The sequence below is a fragment of the Centrocercus urophasianus genome, unplaced genomic scaffold, assembly GCF_019232065.1.
Source record: "Centrocercus urophasianus isolate 14NV4802_14NV808 unplaced genomic scaffold, USGS_Curo_1.0 seq_40, whole genome shotgun sequence".
Taxonomy (NCBI): domain Eukaryota; kingdom Metazoa; phylum Chordata; class Aves; order Galliformes; family Phasianidae; genus Centrocercus; species Centrocercus urophasianus.
This window is the reverse complement of record NW_024884978.1, coordinates 2,356,306-2,377,342: the sequence shown is the minus strand read 5'-3', so window position 1 is coordinate 2,377,342 and position 21,037 is coordinate 2,356,306. Positions and strand designations below refer to the sequence as shown.

The window sequence follows — 21,037 nt, the reverse complement described above, 5'->3', positions numbered from 1 at the left end:
GATGCTCAAGTCCCACCTACCTTAGTCCCTCCCTTGCTAGGCGCTGGGCAATGCACCCACCCTGTTCTCCCCACCCGTGCTGCCCGGAGGGGTTGCCTTCCACCCCCAGGTAGGAGACCCCTGGATGCCCCGTCAAGGAGTCTGTAATGTTCAGCACATGAATGATCTACGTGTTCAGTAGCGCAGGTCAGTTTTAGATGGTGTTGTCTTCAAAAATATCTTCTATATATTTCTTTTTTTTTTTTCTTTTCTTTTTTGGAAGAGGCAAAGCTCACACTGTGTCAAAGGGGAGCGGATCACTGGAGGACTAGTTCATATCCTTGGGCTTGGTTGTAAATTATAGTTGCCAGTTTGTAGTAAGGGATCTTGATTTAGAAAACAGTTGTACAACAATTCTGCGACCCTTGAAACACACCAGTGGCAAGTCCTTCGCAGCTTCTCCAAGACTTTGTACACATTACAAAAGTGCAGGGACATGAACTACCTTCATCTCGTGACACCAAGAACTGAAAGAAACAAACTCCAAATAGCTTTGAAAAAGCTACAAGCGTGTAACATCTTTATGTTGGTCCATAGGATCCCCACTTGCTGCCTCAATACATGCCACAGTTAAAGAGGTGAGAGGGTATTTTAACATCGCTCCTTCTCTTTCATGACAGGTCTGTTCTGATATTTTTTCCAAAAACCACAGGGAGGGAAGGAACTTCAGACTGGTGTTGTTCTCCTGTTGACCATGTTGACGTGGAGTCCTTCCTTAAATTCCTTCTGAAGGAAGTTGTGGACCTGCAGAAAACTGGCTTCTTGGTCTGCATTGTAGCTGGCGGCCGTTGTGACCTTCAAGGGCTCTCTGGACAGAGTGTACATGGAAATCTCGTTCATGGGAATGGTGCTTGCTATCTTCATGCCAACCGGGGAAATGTCTCTAGATGGAGAAGGCTCTGTGGATCGAGAACTGGACCTGGACCTCCGCCTCCTGTACCTGTAGCTTGGCATCCTGGCATAAGGAGAACTGGAAGAAGTCTTAAGGAATTCCCTCTTGGTCTTAAACCTCAGCTCTTTGTTCTTCTCGATATAAATGTTCACAGCCAGAACACCTATGGTTTCGGCCACGATAAAAGACAAGGCTCCAAAATAGAAAGACCAACCGTAGTTGTAATGGTTCTTTTTGTCCTCATCTCGCTTATCACTCGGGTCACCTGCGTTGCTTGATATGTAGACAATGATCCCTATGATATTACTTAGTCCTAGAGAGAGAAAAACAGAAGTCAGCTGTCACATGGCTGGGAAATTTAAAAATTCAAGCCATGTTACCTTTTAGACAAGAATATTTCTAAGACTATGACCAGGAAATTTCATTACATTACATTTACTCTTAACTATCCGAAGATTTCATTTGTCCTTGAATAACAAAGAATAGACCCATGTCGTTTTCACGGTTGCTTGCAAAGATCTTAAAAGATTCAGCAGGATCTGTCCCCATTTCTTCACTGACATGATGGGAAAGAAGTAGCGTATGGGAACTTGCTAATATTGTTAGTAATAAAAATACATTTTGAGCTCAGGGCTATGGCTGTTCACCTTCATCAAGAAAAGTTCTCTTCCACCTTGCTGAATTTCCATCTGAATGCAGCATGCTTAATGTGAGCTTCAGGGAAGTCTATTAACAATGTGGATGACTCTCTTGGACGTTCCTAATTTGGAAAGCATACTTACCTAGCATAGGTGAAGTTTTTCTGCTCTCGTATAAGAAGAGGAAAAAAGGGCCAGGATGTAAGAAATGCCTGATTCATGCTTCCATTCAGGCATCTTGTGTTTAGTACATTTTAAGTAGAGCAAAAACTGGATGCTACAAGCATCCTTGCTTCCTGCAATTTCTTTTTCAAGAAAATGATAGTTTCTCAAGAATTCGCATTTTGAAGAGCTTCAAAAACCTTCCTTTTTCTTGAGAAATTTGCCCAATATGAGGTTGGTCATGCCCTCAACCCAGGATAAGGACAGAGGAAGAGATGTGTCACCCAGTTACTCCATGTGAAAATCAGCCCTAGAAGCAAAGCTTTGCACCCAGCCAGAAGGCTCGACACCACTTGTTTTCCTTGTGCTTGCCTTCATCAGCAACAAAAACAAGATTTCCTGATTTGGATATGAGCAGCTCAGCAGCATAAAGCTGCAGGAACACGTGACACCCACCTGCAATGAAAATGGCTTGAAAGAACTGGGATTCTGGGGAAGAAATTCAGGAAATTGAAGAAGAACTGTGGATGTGATACAGTGTCCTTCTCTCCTAGGTGGGCTGGGAATCACCCCATGGTATTTTTGGCCTGGCCAGGCCATGCTGGGTCTTGCTGGTGGCTTCCCCACCAGATGAAGCTGCACTTATGCATATTTCAATCCAAAAAGGCAGCGCTTCTTAAGGACTCAATTTAAGGAGAACATACCTGCTGCGACAAAGAGAATTCCAGCGCTGAGAATAATGTTGTTTTTGCTGTTGTAAATCCGCCCTGCTCCAACACAGAGCCCTCCCAGCAGCAGCAATATTGTGCTTAGGATGGGGAACACACTGGAGGCACGGACAATGCCTGCAGGGGAGATAGGAAGCAAACACAACAGACAGTAATCATTTCAGATGCCTCCTCAGGTGCTGCTGTGGAGACTGCAAAGTCTCCAAACCCCAAATTTTGCTGCATTTACCACTGATTCTGCATTTGTGGGCAAGTGTGGGGGAGCCGAGGTGGGTGGCCAATGTAGAAGGGCTCCCTTCAATTGAGCAACATCAATCTCTCGAGTTTCCTCCTAGGAAATCCAATGTTTTTGCCTTAATGTGATGCCACCAGAACATTTCTGATGAAGCACGAGGTAAATGACAGCCAGCATCACGCAGTGGGCAGCACTGAAATATTCATGAACTGGTGATGAACTGTGCACCGTTTGGGGACAGCCTCACCAGAGGGTCTGCTGCTGTGTGTAAGGTGAGCAAAGCACGGCTCTTGGAGTTTGCAGCATTTGTGTTAGCAGTGAGATAATTACTCTTTTTTTTTCTTCGTCCCTGTTGAGTATTTAGGACTTTGAAACCTTTCAGGTTTCTAAGGAGGAAATTTTAACAACTATATCTCAGACGTTTGTGTTTCGTTTCCTGACAGCTAAATGGAGTCAGTTAAAATTCTGTGTGCTTCAGCCCGTTCATCAGTATGGGCTATAAAATCCCTGCACAAGGATCTAAGCCACTGATTCTAGCCAGCCTTCAGGCCCTATGGGACATTATGGGGCACTATGGGGCAAGGCAGCAGCTGAAAGTGGAGCAGGCAGCACTAGTGTCAGGACATGCACAGGGAGATGGGGGACCCCCAGGGCTGCAGGTATGAGGAGGGAAAAGGTGCCAGCAAACAGCATCTGGGGCCATGGGCTGCCGCAGTCCCCCTCGGGTGCCATCTTCCTGGGGACACACACGGTGCTGCTTCTCAAGGAGGAATGGCCAGATGCTGCTGATTTCTCATTTGACTTCTGATGGCGGCGGCGTTGCTAATTTAGTGAATTGCTTTCTAACGATTCCCCTGGTGACCGGTGGCAAAACTCCCACAGATTGCAAGAGGGACAGGGCTGGGCATTTAATAACAGCAGTGCTTTTGTGTGTGCTGCAAAGCCCCCAGGAACCCCAGCGACAGGCCTGGGGCTCATTAGGATGGTGCAAACATAAAGCAAAGAGACAGTCCCTGCCTGGGAAGCTTGTGCCCGTATTGATCTGCCACTGTGTGAAAAGGACATCTCCTACCAATCCTGGCAACGCTGCTGCACGTGTTCTTTGCTGAGAGGGAATGTTCTGGCCGGATTTAACCCAGCTCAGTTGGGTGCTTTCCTGTTTGGAATGAGTTTTGCAGTAATTGGCAAACCCAAGGAGTGAGGGTGTCAGGTCACCGATGGATGCATGCTGAGTGCTGAGAGTGCATTCTCTTGTGCTGGGTGCGTCCCTGTGTGTGGTCAGAGGTAGAGGTGCTCTGACTTTTGGGTCAGTTTTTGGGATTGGTTATCAGAAAAAGACTCTGTGCTCATGGACACAGAAGCATCTCAAATCACTCCCTATTCATACCCCAACAAAAGGCAGCATAGGATTGAAATTTGCTGTGGCTACACCTATATGCTTATTTTTTCCTATACTTCATCTTCAAGCTGTTTATAACGATTTGATAATGACTGTAGCCTACTCCAGGGAACGTGCTTTAGTTGGGGGTTGGACCTGAGGATCTCCACAGGTCCCTCCAACCACTACAGTTCTGTGATTTCAAAGGACTTCTCTAAACTGCTTCAGTGACAGTATGAGAAGAGACTTGACAGACGTGCCGTGCACACGGGGTGGGTTGTATCACATCTAGTAAAAAGCCCCAGAGGTAATTTTTCTCTATTAGTTAATTAATGTGAAGAGAAACAAAACATACCGTGTTCTCTTGGGTACGATGGCTACTTTCAGCTCTGGAATTTAAAAGGAATACTCATAGGTACCATGTAGAATTTACTTATGTCTCCCAATACTGGTAATAAAATGACAGCAGATCAAAAAACATTAAGGGAATCTGGGCTTTGCTCTCTCCCCTGCTTTCTCCTTGTTTACCATCCTGTCCATTCGCATCGGCCGTGCTCTGTGCACTGACACCTCAGGGAAGCATTGCATGGGCTGTGCCGTCAGCCACGAGGCTGTGCTTGGCTCCACGCTGCCTTCCTGCTGCAAGCAGCCACAGGAGCTGAGCAGGAGGGCTTACAGCTTCCTTGCACGTGTTTGTAGTCACTGAAGCTGCTGCTCCTCTGGTTTTGCAGGGAGCAGACTGGGTGAAAGACTGCAGAAGAGGTGAAATCCGGACTGCTGCTCCTACTCATGCCCTGGACTGAAGTTCCCTAAGATTAGGCATTTTTTTTCACTGATTTCAATAGGATTTTGAACTGGGATGCTCTGCTGGTGCTATTTTGTTCACATTTATCTGAAGTCTAGGCCGGGTTGGTATCTGCAGGGAAGGCTGAGAGCCCATGTGCTGCTCTCCCAGGAGCACAGGGTGCACACAAGGTCAGGTCAGTGCCTTCATCTGAGCACAGCGTGGATGGGAACTGTGCTTTTCCCTTTGCCTCCCTGAGACAAAAATTAGGGCTGTCCCCAGCCAAGGTCTTGTGCCGAAGAACGGCTGCAGGTCCTGATGGCTGATGAGGGGACAGGAGCTTGCAAAGGTGTTGCAGAGGGGACAGAAGCGGGAAGGAGGGCCTCATGCCTCTTGTGAGCAGGATGCAAACATCCTTGTTTCTGTGCCAAGTTAGACGAGAACTGTCTCTCATTAGATGATATATACATTTACATATAAGCTCATTTATTCTTGATTTAGGTACATAACCTTCCAGTAATTTCTAAATCATCTGCATACATTTCATTTGAAGTGGCAGTTTTCCTTCCTGGAGTTAAAGCAGAGGTTCCTGCTATCCGTGCAGAGCTCAGACCTGATGGAGCAGTGGCTGCATCCCAGTGTTGCAGGAGGTACCAAGGGTTGTGCCAACTTGTTTTTAAGGTCTGTACTTAGTGACTCTTGAAAGCAGCTTTTAGGATCATCAGTCGCAGTACGCTTACAAACAATTTACCCATCTCCTGTCTTACAGAGCGGCTGTAACTGTTTTTCCCATCCCTTCCTCCAAACAAAAATGACATAATGCACTTTTATCAAGGTGCTGCTTAATTCATCTTTCCTTTAAAGTCCTTTTCCTAATGATGTTTCTTTCCTAAAGCTGACTTGGCATCAATTTGACATTAGTTCCAAGGCTTTGTATGAAAGATAAATGCAACCGCGCTCACACTCTGCAAGCCTGCCTTTGCCCAAGCACTGCAATCACGTCACCCCAGCATCATGACTGATCTAAATTGACAAGAGGAAAGATGAAAAAAGATCTGGGTTTTCTGGTAAGCACACTTTTCAAAAAGCCCTATTTTTCCTCCTTCTTGTCTTAGTAAACAAAAGTTGTTTCCCAGAAGTGAGCAGAAGGACAGAGTTGTTCTCTAAATGGTGTTTCAGGTAATTAATAGCGGTGTAATTGAGGAGCATTTTGCCTCGCTGGATGTCTCAGCCAGCAGCCACGCTCATTGCTCCCTGAAGCTTTCCCAACACCTTGTGTACTGCAGTTTCTTTCTCTTGCAAAAGGCATTGCTTTCAGCTTCGCTGGGCAGCTCTTTTGCACAAGAGAAACATCAAGGTAACACAGCTAAGGGGAGGGGAAATCTAACTCAGATTTTGCAGGATTCATGAAGTTTCACACTCAGGTTTCAAGATGTTGTATCTACCGAGAGAGCCATGGTCAGGAGGAAGGCAGAACGAGTGCCATTATTTCAAGCACTGTGTCAGTGGATGGAAGTACTTCTGTGCGGGCTTTCACACCAGCACAGAGCATCAGCGACCAGCTGCCGTGCAGGGAAATTGCAGCCCACATTCCTGCTGAGATTTTGCTGTTATCTGCAGCTTCCTTTCTAAGCTGCAGCAATTTCACTGCATGGGAGGTGGTTTGGAGCAGCTGCAAAGGATGAGGCTTGCATAAGGGCTGTGTTTAAGTGACAGGAAAAGCTTCCTCATGGGCAGGAACTCACTCCTCAGATTGCTTTTGCTACAGGAACCAACTAAATGCTCCCTCTGTAAAACATCCTTTCCAATCTGGGAATGCTGTTGTTTCCATTTAGAATGTTTCCATGTAATTTTTAAGAGAAAGGGCACCAAAATGGTGTGAGTTCCACGTGTGGAGGAAATCCTTAAAATAGTGATCCCTGAGGACTGGGCTCTTGCAATGAATAGTGCCTCTCTTTGGCTCCTAGTTCTGTGCACCAGGTGCTGCTTTCCAACTTACGGAGAAGGTATTCCGAGCTGTCATGGTCGTAGTCATTGTCTTCAGGGAAGTGGTTGATTCGGAAGCAGTGTCCTTTGTAGATTCCTAAATGAAAACAAAGCAAACAACACATATTCAAGAGAAGCAGGTGAAAGTCCCTCCGTCGGCTCTGCTTTATTCCCCTTCCCTCTTTCTATAAGAGTACTCTACCTGTGTAACTAATTTGCCACTGATGTTTCATGCCATCAAGAAACCATCTCTTAGGTTATGAATTCGGAGCAGGTTGACCAGAAGCTCAGCAGCAGGAAAGGACAGCCAGGATTCCCCTGTTATTCTCTTAACTCTGCCACTAGTATCCTTCTCTTGAGTTTTTTAATCTCTCTATGCTTTATTTTCCCAATGCTGTTCTTATCTTTGTAGGATACCAAGTCTGCAAAGCTGCTTTTTCTTCCTAGCATAGCTGTCCCTGTGGGTCCCTGCCCCACAGCATGAGTTATACAGCAAGACTGGGCACCGGAGCCATGCTCATCCCCGTGAGCTGCTGCCTTCCTTATCAGAGCTGCTGGATGTTGAACTGTCTGCTGGCTCTTCAATTGGAAAACATGTCCATAAATCTCCTCCTGCTGCGACTTCAACCTGCACGTCCCCCTCTGAAGGTTGGTTCAGTTTTTAATGGCACATTTGCTCAGCTAACTGGTAGCCCGTGCAGGAAGCCAGGCTGTGAGCACGTACTCCTGAGGCCCACAGGAACAATGCCAGATTAGATGGGTGAACAAGGCAGAGCATTCAGTACTTTGTCCACCTGCATAAAGGTTTGCTTCATAAAAAGTGTTTTATCTTACTTTCTATGATTATGCAGAATCTGCAGCCGGTCTCAGCCTGGGTGCTGTGCCTGCTGCTGCAGGAGCTGCATGGGGAGGTCCGTCTGAGAGCTTCCTGCAGCAGCTTGGCCCTGAGGTGTGATCCTGCCTTGCTGCTTTCATTATTCATTAAGCAGCGCTTTGGTGCTCGGGAGCATCCATCACCCCGGGGGAGTTATCTTCTGCGCTGGAGTTTTGGTACTTACAGCTCTAGCTGGCAGAAGGATTTAAAAACCATCACTTAATACGACTTTAACAGAAGCACAGCTGCAGTCTGTAGGATATAACCGTGGATTTATTTCGCTACCTATTACCAATGATTACAAAGATCTCAAAAGAATTACTAATCCACGGGATTTCAATTGCACCCTCTGAGTGTCAACTGCAGGTTTGCTACTACAGTGTATTTAATTCTTCCAGCAAATGACAGATCTGCTCTAATTGTGGGAACGGCTCTGGCTTTCCCTGTACAGCGTTTCAGGGGCTGTGAAGAACACAGCAGGGCTTCTGGTGCAGAAGGCAGTGCCATGCCAGTGCTGACCCACTGAGCACATTCCCCTCGTGTCCCCCTGCCCCAAATTTGGGGCTGCATGTATCCCAGCAAGCCCAGATTTTAAAGATCCCGCTGTTTGTTTTTATGGCAGCTCACATAAGGAAACCTCTCCCAGGACAACAGAACCTCTGAGATGGGATGGGTATTTCTACGAGCCTTTTCACTATAATAGGCAAAATTAGAGGAAATACATTCAGAGTATGATTTATTTTCCTTCCTGTGCAAGAAGAATAAATAGAAAATAGTCCTCTCATGCTAGAATCCTGTGGAAATAGGCCTTTCAATGGCACTCTGCTTCTGTGCATATAGGTTGGGCTCCTGGGCAGGCTGCAGGTATCTCTTCAATAAGTTGTAATTCAGTTGGTTGAATTTATCTGGAGCTGGTAGAAAAGCAGAAGTTTCACAGGGAACAGAACTCTCACAGTTGCTCCTTATGAAGCTCCATTGCCTGGGCATGGGCAGCAGCCCAAACAAATGTCCTGCTTCCAGAAATTCAATTAAGAGACACAAAGTCTGCAAAACCAAATTCCCCAAGCCTCTGGTGTCTGCAGTGCTGATGGATTGTGGGAGGGTTTCAGCCTCCGTAAAATGGCCGTATGTTATTAAAGTTTGGAATGAAATGGGCCCCTTAGCAGAACTTTCTCCTGCAGTGAGGCCATGGAGCCATCCCTTCCACTGCAGGGCTGAAATGTGCCAGCAGGACAGGGGGGGGGTTGGGATTAACAGTGTTTGGCTTTCTCCTGGGTTGTGGCTTTGACCCTCTGTCCTTTATACCCTGAGCCTCTCCCACCAGGACTAGCAGAGGTAGAAAAAGATAATCTGTCCTAAGCAGAAAATTCTAGAAGAGCTTGAGAATTCCTTTTCATTTGCAGTTTTTAGGGATATAGAGGTTGATCATTCTGACCAGCCACAGCACATGGCTGTGAAACTTGGATCTGTATCAATGCCTGGGAATACTAAACATTCCTCCCAATACTTTTGCTATACTTGAGATCATGGATATTGGTTCAGGGTTCTCTCTAGTGTCTGTAATACTGGATAGCTAATGACAGCAACAAACTGGATAATTTTTTTCCATAATCCTAATAGGTGTCATGTAACTCAGTGACAGCTCATTGAACCCTCAGTGAGGCTTGAAGTTGCTATCAAGAGCTCTGATGATCTACAGGGCGTGGAGGACTCTTTAGATCCCTACAGCATCAAAAACATACTTTTGCCAGGATATGTAAGAATACTTATTCTGTATTTTTTTCATAATGATGGGCTTTGAAACTCAGATTTGGAACAAACTCAAAGTAGCCGGGCTGGAAGCTGTTGAAGCAGTGGTTGGTATTTAAAGCACAACATCAGTCACACTTGTACTTAAACACAACGATACACACACCCTCCTTCCCTCAAGATCCAGCAGCGTACTCAGTTCCATGTCCTAACAGGTAAAGCAACGCAAAAGAACAACAGCCGTGAAACAGAAGCAGCAGAAAAAGGAAATGGCTCAATTAACTTCAGCAACAACCATTCTGCAGTGTCTACCCAAAGTAGGAACTCCTGGAAGCTCTTCTCGAGGACTTCGTAGGGCATGTCTCGAAGAAATGCATAGAATCACGGAATTATTAAGGTTGGTAAAGACCCTGCGTCATCCCAAAGCCCAACCCCAGCCCACCCCCATGCCACTGCCCACATCTCTGTGGTTCTGGAACACCTCCAGGGATGGGAATTTCCCCACCTCCTGGGCAGCTGTGCCAGTGCCATTTTCCACACCAAGATGTCATGTGGAAGGGAGAATTTTTGTTTGCATGAGTGCAGGACTGCAGTCTCTTACATCCTTTGGAAGGGAAGATGGAATATTTAACTCATAACTCTGTATCCACTAGAGAGAGATAAATAAACTGCAACCACTGCCTAACAGATATTAAAATATTGAGAAGCACTTCTGTATACCTCTTGAGAGTAAGATAAAACATCCCACCGAGACGCTGTAAGTATTACGCCTTTCTCCAAATGATTACTGATATGTTTAAATGATGCTTTTATAAATACAAACATTATAATGCATTTTTTTCTCCTCATAAGAACTTCATTCTGAATGTAGAGCCAAGACTCAGGATCTGGGCTAATGATGAGGAAGAGGCAAATTTTCTGAAGTGCTGCTGATGTAAGAATGTTTTTTTCCCTTGGTTACTGCATACTTAGCTGGCATTTAAAAACTGAGAGTTGTTTCTGACTCGGCTTCACTCTGTGTTCAAGGGCTTCTTCCATAGGATTAGCACTTCTCAACCCCACTAAGTGTTCAGATACCTATAATTAGAGTGTGATGTACTCAGATAATATGATAAGGGGGTAAGCGTAGGACCTAATCAAGATTAAGCTTTGTTTTGGGCTTTGGGATCTCAAGTTCATTGAGTTTTCAGCAGTAAATCAAAGTAGTCATCTTAACTTATGACAGCATGCTGCTTTTCCTTGCTCTTCCTCACATACTCCTTCAATAACACAGCCTGTACTGTTGCAGAAGTGTTCAGTGGGGCTATATTTTTGGATCACTGAGAACAATAATGCTGTAGGAGGCAAGGTCTGACCAACCTTGTTTGGTTTTTTTTTGACACTGGATGCATCCTGTGATCACATCACTGCTGGTCATTCCATCAGCCATTGGTTTCAGTCTACCATTTCCCATGGTTTGTCAGTGACAACATTCCCTGGTGGCCTGGAAGTATTTGCACAGATGAGCTCTGGAAGACAGAGCACCTCACGTCTGACAGCATTTGCCCAAGCTGTACTTCTGTTCCCCATCCCTCCCCCGTAATTTAGAGAACCACACAGCAATGTCTTTCCAAAGCATACTGCTCTGTTGTCATTTAAAATAGGTTTCCACCATGCAAGATGCTAGCAGCTTTGCAGCAGAGGACCTTGTCTGCAGGGTACTTCTGTCAATAGCAATTTCCATCTCCCTGCTCTGAGCACGAGCTTTCGGGAGGCAATATCTGATAGCAGTGGGAGACACATGAGGATAAATGGGGCTAGCTGCTGCCTCCTTCTCCATCAGCAGCTTCTGCAGAGCTGGTGCTTGGTTAACTATTTCGTCTACCAGCCGTCTCACCCACCCTGTTGGTAAGACTGCAGTAAAACAGCAGTTTGGGGACTTATTCGTGCTGGCTTCCTTGTGAGACACCAGGCATTTACTGCCTCCTTGGGTCAAACTCTCCTGCCAACACGCCACATTCCTGTAGGTCTTGAGCAGCTACAGATACCCAGAGCACACCCACGCACACTATTAATAGAGTAAAGCAGAGTTTTCTCCTTAGGGAGGGTCTGTCGATGGAATGAGCGCTATGAATGTCAGCTGCAGAAGTGGTCGCATGGCTGCACCAATTACCTGCAGGCAGGTAGGGACAGCGAGCAGCTGCCCAGCATCACACGGAGCAGCTGACTTCTTTCTGGCAAATGGGGGTCTTCAGGGATGGTTTGAAGACGTGTAAGGAAATGACTTACAAAGATCTTCTGACAGCACGTGTTCCCAGAAACAGGGGTTATAAGCTGCAAGGAGCTGACTGCGCATTAAAGGGAGGGCAGTTGGCAGGGAACCACTTCAGTTCTGGAGCAAACCATTAGCCTGATTTACTGCAACACTGGGATGTTGGAATGTTTAGCTGACAAGCATTCTGAACGTATCAGCACAGAGCAGGCTGATTGAGACCATCCCAGCCCTCTGCCAGCCATGCAGAGTGGGGATTTGTCACAGAAGGTGCCTGAACACAGCGTCCATCCGAGCAACACCACGTGGGACTGGGTTTCCTTAATGGTACAGCTTTGCTCTGTCTTTGACCAACGTGGAGATCCTCTATTTATAGGGAGTGGAGTGCTGGGGCTGCCAGGAGAGCACAAAAACCGTTCAGTGCTTTTTTTTCCTTAGGAAGATTTCTCTGCTGACAACTCCTGAAATCTTTTGCAGTGCTTATTTGAGCAGTAGTGAGCAGAGGAGAGCCGGCATGCCAAAAAATGTTCCCTTCTGCAAAATTTACAGCACAGCATCTCTCTCTGTGCTGCGTTCATTTCTTTGATTTTCTACCAGTGCAACCCCACTGCCTCACTGGACTGACACACAACAGCAAACGCAGCCATTGAATTGACCTTCTCATCATTCCTCTTGTAAAATTACTGCTGCAGGGAGGAGTGGGTAAGGCATCTCCTTTGGCTTTCAAAGGAGGTGATGGTCAAATAGAGGCTGCTGTGGGCCTGCCCTCTCCACGCTGGCCACGGGGGACAGAATTAGATTTTTTCCCTGTAAATTCGCATGTTCTCTGTTCATTTGTCCAGAACTTGATGATTTATCTCATGCTGTTTGCTGACAGTTTCACAGGTTTGTCCTTAAGTCACTCGAGCAAGCAGGCTCCTATGAGCCTGTGCCAGAGGATGCTTAATGCTGTCGCTGCAGAAGAAATCATGAAGTATTGATGCAGATCGTGTGCAAAACACACCCCAAGTGAATTTGCTACCCCATACCGCTGCCTTCACTGCCAAGGGGGATGGAGCCAGTGGAGGAAAAAGCCCTGGGAGGTTAAACACTCATTTACTGGGCGTCTGCCTTTGGCCATGACAACATCCTAGTGAGGCTGGAAACTTGAAGTATAGGTTGTTTTTGAGCCAGATGCTGGCTGACACCTCCCGAGTCCTGACAGTCAGGGAGATTTTTGTCCATTTGACAGCTTGTATTTTTGTTTCCTCCTGAAGATGAGTTTGATGAGGAGCAGTGTTTGTACTTGGGGTTAGTGTCATGTTTTTTGCCATGGTAGGTCTTGCTTCCAGAAAATGCTCAGTATCTAAGAAGATGGATAAATACTGTATTTCTTGTTGTGGGGAGCTGAACAGCTAACTTTTAAGGAGCAGAGATGAAGGGCCAGATTCTGATGCCAGTGTTATATATATATTCACCTTGTAACAGCGATATTCAAATCCTTTTGTTTGCTCCCACTCTAACAAAATGAAAATTATTTTAAAACGTTGAAATGTATGAAATTTGCCCCACTTTCTTCCTTAGGAGCTGTCAGCTCCAACAAACCCTTTGGGTTCTTCTTTTGATCTATTTTCAATTGTTTGGTGGGCAAAGTAAAACTTCTCCTCCAGGCTCTTCCTTTTTAACTTCCTGCTGTGACATGAAGGCTCCCTCCTGTCCCCCCGTGCTGCCTGCAGACCCTCTGCTGCTCACTGCTTCCCATCCCTCCCCTTGCTGCCATAGGAATAACTACCAGCTGCTCTTGCTGCCTGCTCTATCTTGCTCTTCTTTCAAGTTTAGGATGGCAATGCACCATCCTGGTGTGCTTTCTCCTGCAATGGTCTCAAAGTGCAATGGACATGTAGGAGAGCACACTTCACTTGGGCTGGGAAGACATCTGTTGGTGAGTGATCCCTTCTGGTTACGGCACAAACAATAGTGCTCACTGAGCAAATGCTGACATGCTGCAATCCAGCTCGAGATGCACTGGTCATTGCTGTGTACTATCTGGCAAAACAGCTCCAGGTTCAGGGTTGCCTACATGAGAAAGCACCCAGGGAAGAGCTTACAGAGGCTTGGTTTCATTCATGAAGGCATACACAGCCTCAGCAGCCAACCTTCTGTCTTCAGCTAGGCAAGTATCAAAGAAGTTGTGGATTTGTATGCCACAATACGAAATGAACAAATGCAGAAATGATGCTTTGCCAAAGACTGCTTTAAAATTCTACGACGGCCTTTTGTTCCCTTATAAGATTTTATCAGGGACCTTGAATGATATTAGGAAATCTGTGGCAACAAAACTCATTTCCCGAAGATTCACCTCACCTGCACATCTGGGAGCTAATAAAACACAGCACAGAGTCTGGCTGCTGTCCTTTGAATTCTCTTCAGTCATTACAGAACTGCTGCCAAAAGTACTAAGCGTCCTTGTGCTACCACAATGAATACCAATGGTATCAGGGAAATGTAGGGCAGCAGCAAAGTAGATAAGATTTGATTGTATGTTACACATTATTTTGCGCTACCTCATTTCCATTTTCTTCGAGCACCCCTCTCATAAACCAGTATTTTGGCCACAGAAGTTATGACAGAGGTTATTCAGCAATGCTTCTGTTCCTTTCCCCAGCTGCCTTTTCTCAGCCAGGCTGCAGATGAAATAGTGCACTGCATTATTCCACCTCAGCAGTCCCTCCGTGCAATGCTGAAAACCATCTTGTAACCATTTTCAATTTCTTCCTTATTAACTATATCCATTTGTGCAGTTCTCTTGGCTGGCAAGTTTGGGGGGAAATTTTGTGTGGTTCTGTGACTTGTGTGTCTTATTACGTTGCCCCTTTTCATGGACCTTGTTGAGGGAATGCATTTGTGGCTTTTTTTTGTAGGAAGAATCACTGACGCTTTCTGCCCAGATGTTTTGTGTTTTGTAAGTCATCTACGTAGGAAAAGAGGGGCAATTCCTCAGCCTGGGTAAGAACAGTGCTGGCTATGCTGCTTGAGGAACTTTTTGCAATCAGAGCTAACTTAGCCCTGCCACAGTAAGTGTTCCCATGCCTGGCTCAGTCCCAAAAGACTGTCAACGTTTCTGGTTGTCGTGGGGTTGTTAACTCACTTTTCTGTCTGCTTTTCTATACAGACAACGGCCCCACTTTCTGCGCTCTGCCTTCACACCTCGTCTCATCCTGCGTCTCACGCAGCACTCCTTTATCTCAGCAGCCCAGAAACTTGTCTCACCACTCATCTCCATCCTTTGCTTCGCTGTCACTTTGCCAAGACTGGTTTTTGGTGGCTCTGTAATCGTTCTGTTAAAATCATTGGGAGGTTGAATGGAAACCTCCACTCGTTTTCTACTTTCTACCTTGGCTAAAATTGGTCTAACATGCCAGGAGCTGGTGTTGGGTGAGCAACTTTGCCCAGCATGAATTCTAACTGCTAAGAATTCAACCTCCAGCAACTTTCCTGCTGTTTATCACATTCTGGTCCAAAATGCCTTGAATTAAAGAGGTACTTGGTAAACAGTTGGCACAGTGCATCAGAGAGGCCGACCTGTTACTGTAACTACACAGTGGCCATTGTACCTCCAACACCTCAGACAGCAGTGGGAAATAAAATGTGCTGTCCTGTATGCTAGCTGGGATTCAAATACATCTTGATTTGGGCCAAAACTCACATTTCTCCCCAACGTTCTTGACTCTGGCATACATTCACTGGTATGAAATTTGCTCATTCAGGCAGATTCCTGCCAGTCTATCAATCATTACAAGAAGGCTGAAATGCCAAATTTTACCGGATGCAATTTTGAGGACAGATAATCATTTTGTCTGATGAAGCGTTCATATGCTGCAAAATGACAAATCGTGTTTATTTTCACATTGTCAAACTGTGCTCTTTTTCCTGTGTTGGCACAAATGGAATCAAGTTTCCCTAAAGGCATAGTTTGGTTTTTATCCATCTGGTTTCCCTTACTACAGTAAGTCATCAGTTCTCCCTCATTAACATGGTGATCAACCAGGACTTGATGGTTTCACCTCTTGCAATCACAGATGTCTATGAAGCCTCTATCATGGCTCATCACTACCTGGGGGAAGAATTTAAGGAAACAGACTTTCACATCTCTTCAAAGTTCCTGGTGAGTTTATAGTTTGAGACACAGACAAGGTCACATCTAGGGAATAAACTCTGCTGTGGAGCAGATGAAGTATGGCCAGTACATGCATGGCGCTTTGTCCCCTATGTCTTCTACCACCTCAACTGTGTACATCTGCTGCCTTGAGCTGTTGTCTTCTCATTCTCAGTTTGTGCGTTAGATCCCCTTTAGCATTAGAATCATAGAAGCATTAAGGTTGGAAAAGAGCTCTAAGATCACCAAGTCCAACCATCCACCTACCACAAATAATGCCCACTGAACCACGTCCTCAAGTACCACTTCTACACGTTTCTTCTGCAGTTGCCAAACAGCAGTCTAAAATTTAAGAAAGCCTGGGGTAAGGATGCATCTGACATTGTCTTCTGTGATGGGCAAAACCTCCATATCTAGTCAATAGGAAAACAGTATTGATGCTCCTCATGATATCTCTTCATGAAGCAGAAGCTCACAAGTCCTCATGTAATTACTTCTCAGCACACAATGAATTATTGTCTGCTCTAATAGCAGTGACGTCTAAAACTGAACTCTTTAATTTTTTTTGGCTTTTCTCTGCTCAGCTCCGTGGGAGCCAGTTATTCACATACTGCAATGGTTTTCATGAAAATAAAAAAGAGAGGGTTACGTTGGAAAGTAGTGACAAAGGAGCTCATTAGTTTACTGATAAGAAACACGCAGAATATCTGGACACTCTTGAATCAGGTAATCATTCCATGTCTCTTCACTCCCTTGTGATTTATCATAAGATGATGGCATTTGGAAAAACAATTGGATATTGAAGAAGCAATAGGGAAATTTCTGTCCATAAATCATTTTAATTGAAGGCAATGCTTGCAGTATGCCTGCCTTCACAATGCTATGACCTTGAGTTGGATCCGCATTCATTCTGGAGCATGTCTTCCTCATTTCTATGCCAGCTTGTTGAGTTATACATAGAAGCAAAGCCTCTGGAGATTGATCATGCACAATCAGTGATGCGGGACTGAAACAAGGCAGATGATGACAACAGGGAGTCTAAAGGTTAGGAAAAAGGAGTGTATCTGCCAGGCCCTGCTGATGGCTGGGATTGGGAAGCTCAAGGCAAAGGTTCCAAAACCATCTGCACGAGGTATTAGTGGAAAAGAGAATCCTGTAAGGAGCACGAGGCTGCTCACAGCCTTGGTGGAGAGTGCATCCCTGGAGCAGCCTCATGCAGGGAATGGGGTGGATTGGTCAGGCAAGGCTTGGGGGGAAAGGCAGGGGAAAAGTAAAGGGAGCATGGAAGAATGGAGGAAGGAAAGAGAGCTGAGGAGGAGGGTGGTGGTGTGTGGCTGGAGGCAAAGAGAGGCTTAGGAGGAGAGTGGGAGCTTGGCAGATTGGTGGTGCCTGCGGAGGTGGTGACCAGATGGCAACCTGGGTCTTCCCTGAGCCCCCCCAGCCCATGCCTGCCTCCCTGTGTGCCTCTCTGTGGGCACCCCCAGCAGTCAGCACTCACAATGCTGCCAGGAGGTGTGGGCACGAGGGAATTCACAGCCTGGAATTTATAATTCCTGGGACTGATTTACTTACAGTTAACAAATGACCCAATAAATAAAAATGTAGATGGCTACCAAATAGGTCTGTTTAAATAAGCAGAAGCTGAAGGGATTTCTTTTGGATCTTGCACCTGGAACTTTCTGTTTCCTAATGCAAGCGAAACAGTGACAAATAAAAATGAGACTGTAAAAGTAGCATGACCTCCTTAAGCTTTAATTATTCATCAGAACTCTTTTCTTCTCTGCTGAGATTGAGCAACACATTTAAGCAGGTTTCTCCCAGGTTTGCGGAAGATGTAGCTTCCATGTTACACTGGCTAATAAATGCCACTAAGCACAGTGGCCCAACAGTATTTGTGGGAAAAAAGCATTTGGGAAAATGTGTTCAATGAATCAGAAGTGCCTTAATCTAGTCAGTCTTGAAAAGCAAAGCGTATCATGCAAAATTACAATGCACTAAAGCACAAATGCATGAATATTTTATTGCTGAGAATTCCGAGTTCACGTTCTTCCCTCTTTCAGTACTTCAGATGGCATTTTACTATGCAGTGTTTTTCCTGATTCAGGGAAGAACACTGCTGGGGATAGCTCTGGGCAACCCAATCTGGGACTTTAAATAATGCATCTGAGAGTCCCAGCCCTTATCAGCGTCAGGCATGTCTCCCACTGTAATGCTGGAATTTCTCCTTTCTTTGTGCTCTCCTAGGGTGACATGGAAGTGCCCAGAAAGGTGTCCAGCTAGGAGAAGAAAACCGAGGAATCTTCCTTTTGCTCTGAAGTATTAACAACAGGCAGGTGAGCTGTGTGCCTGGCTCCATCACAGCCCTCCCTCTTTGCTCCTCCTTCTCTCCAACACCTTCAAAGTATGGAACGATTACTGGGGTGGGGTGGGATGGGACAGGACATGCTCATGGCCAGGAGCTTTGGCTGAGCCCTCTGTAAGTTGTAGGGCTGTTTGTTAATTAGCCTTGAATACCTAAGTATTGTGCCTGTGAGGATTAGAGCCTGTCCTTTTATAACAGCATCCTGGGGACTGTTTCCTCCTGAGTTTCGAAAGCTGGACAGGCCCAGCTTGTCACCAACTTGGTGATCCTTCCCGAGAGGTACGCAGCAGCTCTGCCTGCCTGGGAGCACTGCCACGCTCAGGATGAGATTCACAGCTCCTCTCCTCTTCAGACACCCACCTGCAGTGATGCAGGGCAGAGCCATGCAGAATCCACATGGCTTTTTGGGGTCCCCACGCTGAGCCCCCCAGCAGCTCACGTCCCCCTCCCTGCAGCCGTGCTGGCAGACAGGGGCAGGCAGCCCAAGGGCAGCTTTCCAACACCCGCGTCGCTTAACGGGGCCGCATTCTGGTTTTTACTCATGCTTTACAACTCAGTGATATGCTGCCAATGTATTTTTGCCAAGGAGACAAAAATATGTCTCCTCTTCCCACTCCCGCATCCTGCGAGGAATCTCAGTTGTGTGCAAAGAGACGTGTACGTGTGTGTATTTGGGGGGGTAAATGGAGTTTCTCATAATTTACTCTCCCATTGAAAGTCTGCCTTCCAGCTAAGGAAGAACTGCTTTTCTCCATGTGTAAATTTGGGTAGAAGGGCCTTACTTTGTGCTGAGCAGCAATGGCAGCATGTGCATTGGGAGACTGAAGCTTCTGCTTTCCATCAGCAAATTCTTTATCAGCTCTGTGTTCCGGAGTCTCCTTTCCAGGATGGAGGCATGAGAGTTTATAAATAATTTGGGGCTTTCTGGGCTGAAGAGCTCTATATTAGCAAAGTGGTCTAATAATGGACAAAGACGAGAGGCATAATACTTTTAACGTGAGCATAGCTCGAATCTCCCCAGGGGCCAAAGAGATTCCAGGTATTTAACATGTTAACTTAAATCAGCTTTCGGTTAAACAGGGCTCTCCCACACAGCCATGGTTTTGGATTCTGGCTATGCTCTCTGTGTGGTTTGGGTACTTTAAAAGCACTTGGTAAGGAGAGGGGGGGGCTGGAGCCTTTTTCTATGCTTCAAGGCAACTTTGCAAACTTCACGCTTTTCCTGCATTTCTTTTTCCTCCTTCCCCTCCCTTTTCCCCCAAACCTTGCATGACTTCAAGGCATCAAATGTTAATGAAAGTTTGCCAGGCTTCGAGGTCTGTGAAATGGAAGTTAAAAATTCTGCACTATAGGATGGCTCTAAAAATACTCGGTGTGTCGAAATATCGGCTCCAGCAGCTCCCTGCACGCAGCGCTGCGGATGCATCAGCCCTCTCACTCCTCAATAAGCTCTCAGAGCGTTGTCCTGGTGATTATAGATCACTGATGATCCACAGAGTAAATTCACCAGGCTACAGGCCAGCAAAGCTTCCTTGAAGGCAAAGATGTGATGCTTAGCTCTAAAACAGTGCCCCAAGACAGCAGCACACCAAGTGACTCCCAGAGTGACAGCCATCCTCAGGGTGGGCTGAACCTGAAACACCAGCCCTAAGGTTTTGCAAGGCCAGATTCCATCCCACTCATGGTTTGGCTCTTTGCTGTCCACTACTGTGCAGGGGGCTGGGTTTGTTAGCTGGGTTTCTACTTTCCACATATGGCAAGACCTAAATCCTTCTGGGATCTGCTCCTAAGCTCTCCTGAGCAGAGGAGCCATGCTATGGAGATGTGAGAGCTGCATGCCTAGGATGATCAGAGCTCATATGTCTTGCTTACAGGAGAATCTCCCTCTGGAGGCGTAATGCTGTTGAATTTGAGAGTCATGGTTAGTGGGCATGGTGGGGATGGGTGGATGAACTAGATGATCTTACTGCTCTTTTCCAACCTTAATGATTTTATGATTCCATGACTTCTGAGGGCACATTGGAGACCCCATCCTCCCCTTGGATATTAGAGCGTTCCTTTCTGTATCACGTAAACATCTCCATGCCCTGTGCAGGAGTGGCTGTGAAGAACCGACCCACAGGTTGGGCCAGGTCAGGTCTTGTGCCAAACCCTGAGATCTATGGTAACATTTCAAGGAATAACCCCTCTTCCTTTAAGGATTATGAAATAAATGCGTGCATATTGAATGAATTCAATCTGCTGGTATGAACTGATCTTTTGGAAAGCTTAAAGGTGTAGGTTTGTGTGCATTAACTGTGTGAGCTAAAGCACAAAAGGAAAATGCTTTTTCATCCTTATGAGCTCCTGTAAATGGTATTGCATTCTTAGGAGAGTAAACATAATGTAAAAAAAAAAATTAATAATTTAAACCTTGCAGGAGAAGTTGCAGGAGCTATGGGAACCTCTGAAATTATAAATGTATGAATTTATTCCCCTGCCACTGTGGGATTTTAAATTAGTTTCACTTTTCTTTTATTTCTTCTTGTTGACAAGTTGAGCTGTGTTGCTATCTACTGAGAATGTTTCCAGATAAGAAAATCTTGAAGGTCAAAAATTCTATTCTTAGTTATTCTCGTCTAATCTTCTTGTGTTGGTGACAATGTGCAGTGATCTCATGTCTCCATGGGTACCTGAATCATGCCTGTCTAGCAGCTTCCCCTTGCTGTTGCAACTAAACAAAAAAAAAAAAAAGAGATGTTTAAGGAAAATGTCATGGCTGGTGCAAGTGGACTGGAAGAAATGCTTTTCTTGAAGCAAACCAGCGATTCCACATACTTTACCC

General features: G+C 45.7%; 1 protein-coding gene across 1 annotated transcript in view; it reads right to left on the bottom strand.

The window, feature by feature from the left end:
• Positions 1–705: 705 nt before the first annotated feature.
• CACNG4 (calcium voltage-gated channel auxiliary subunit gamma 4) overlaps positions 706–21,037 on the bottom strand; it is a 35,346-nt gene continuing 15,014 nt past the window's right edge. The window contains exons 2-4 of the mRNA XM_042833090.1: positions 6,856–6,939; positions 2,436–2,576; positions 706–1,244 (exon numbers count right to left, since the gene is read on the bottom strand). Coding sequence (XP_042689024.1) covers positions 706–1,244; positions 2,436–2,576; positions 6,856–6,939 — 764 coding nt within the window. The remainder of the gene's footprint in view (positions 1,245–2,435; positions 2,577–6,855; positions 6,940–21,037) is intronic.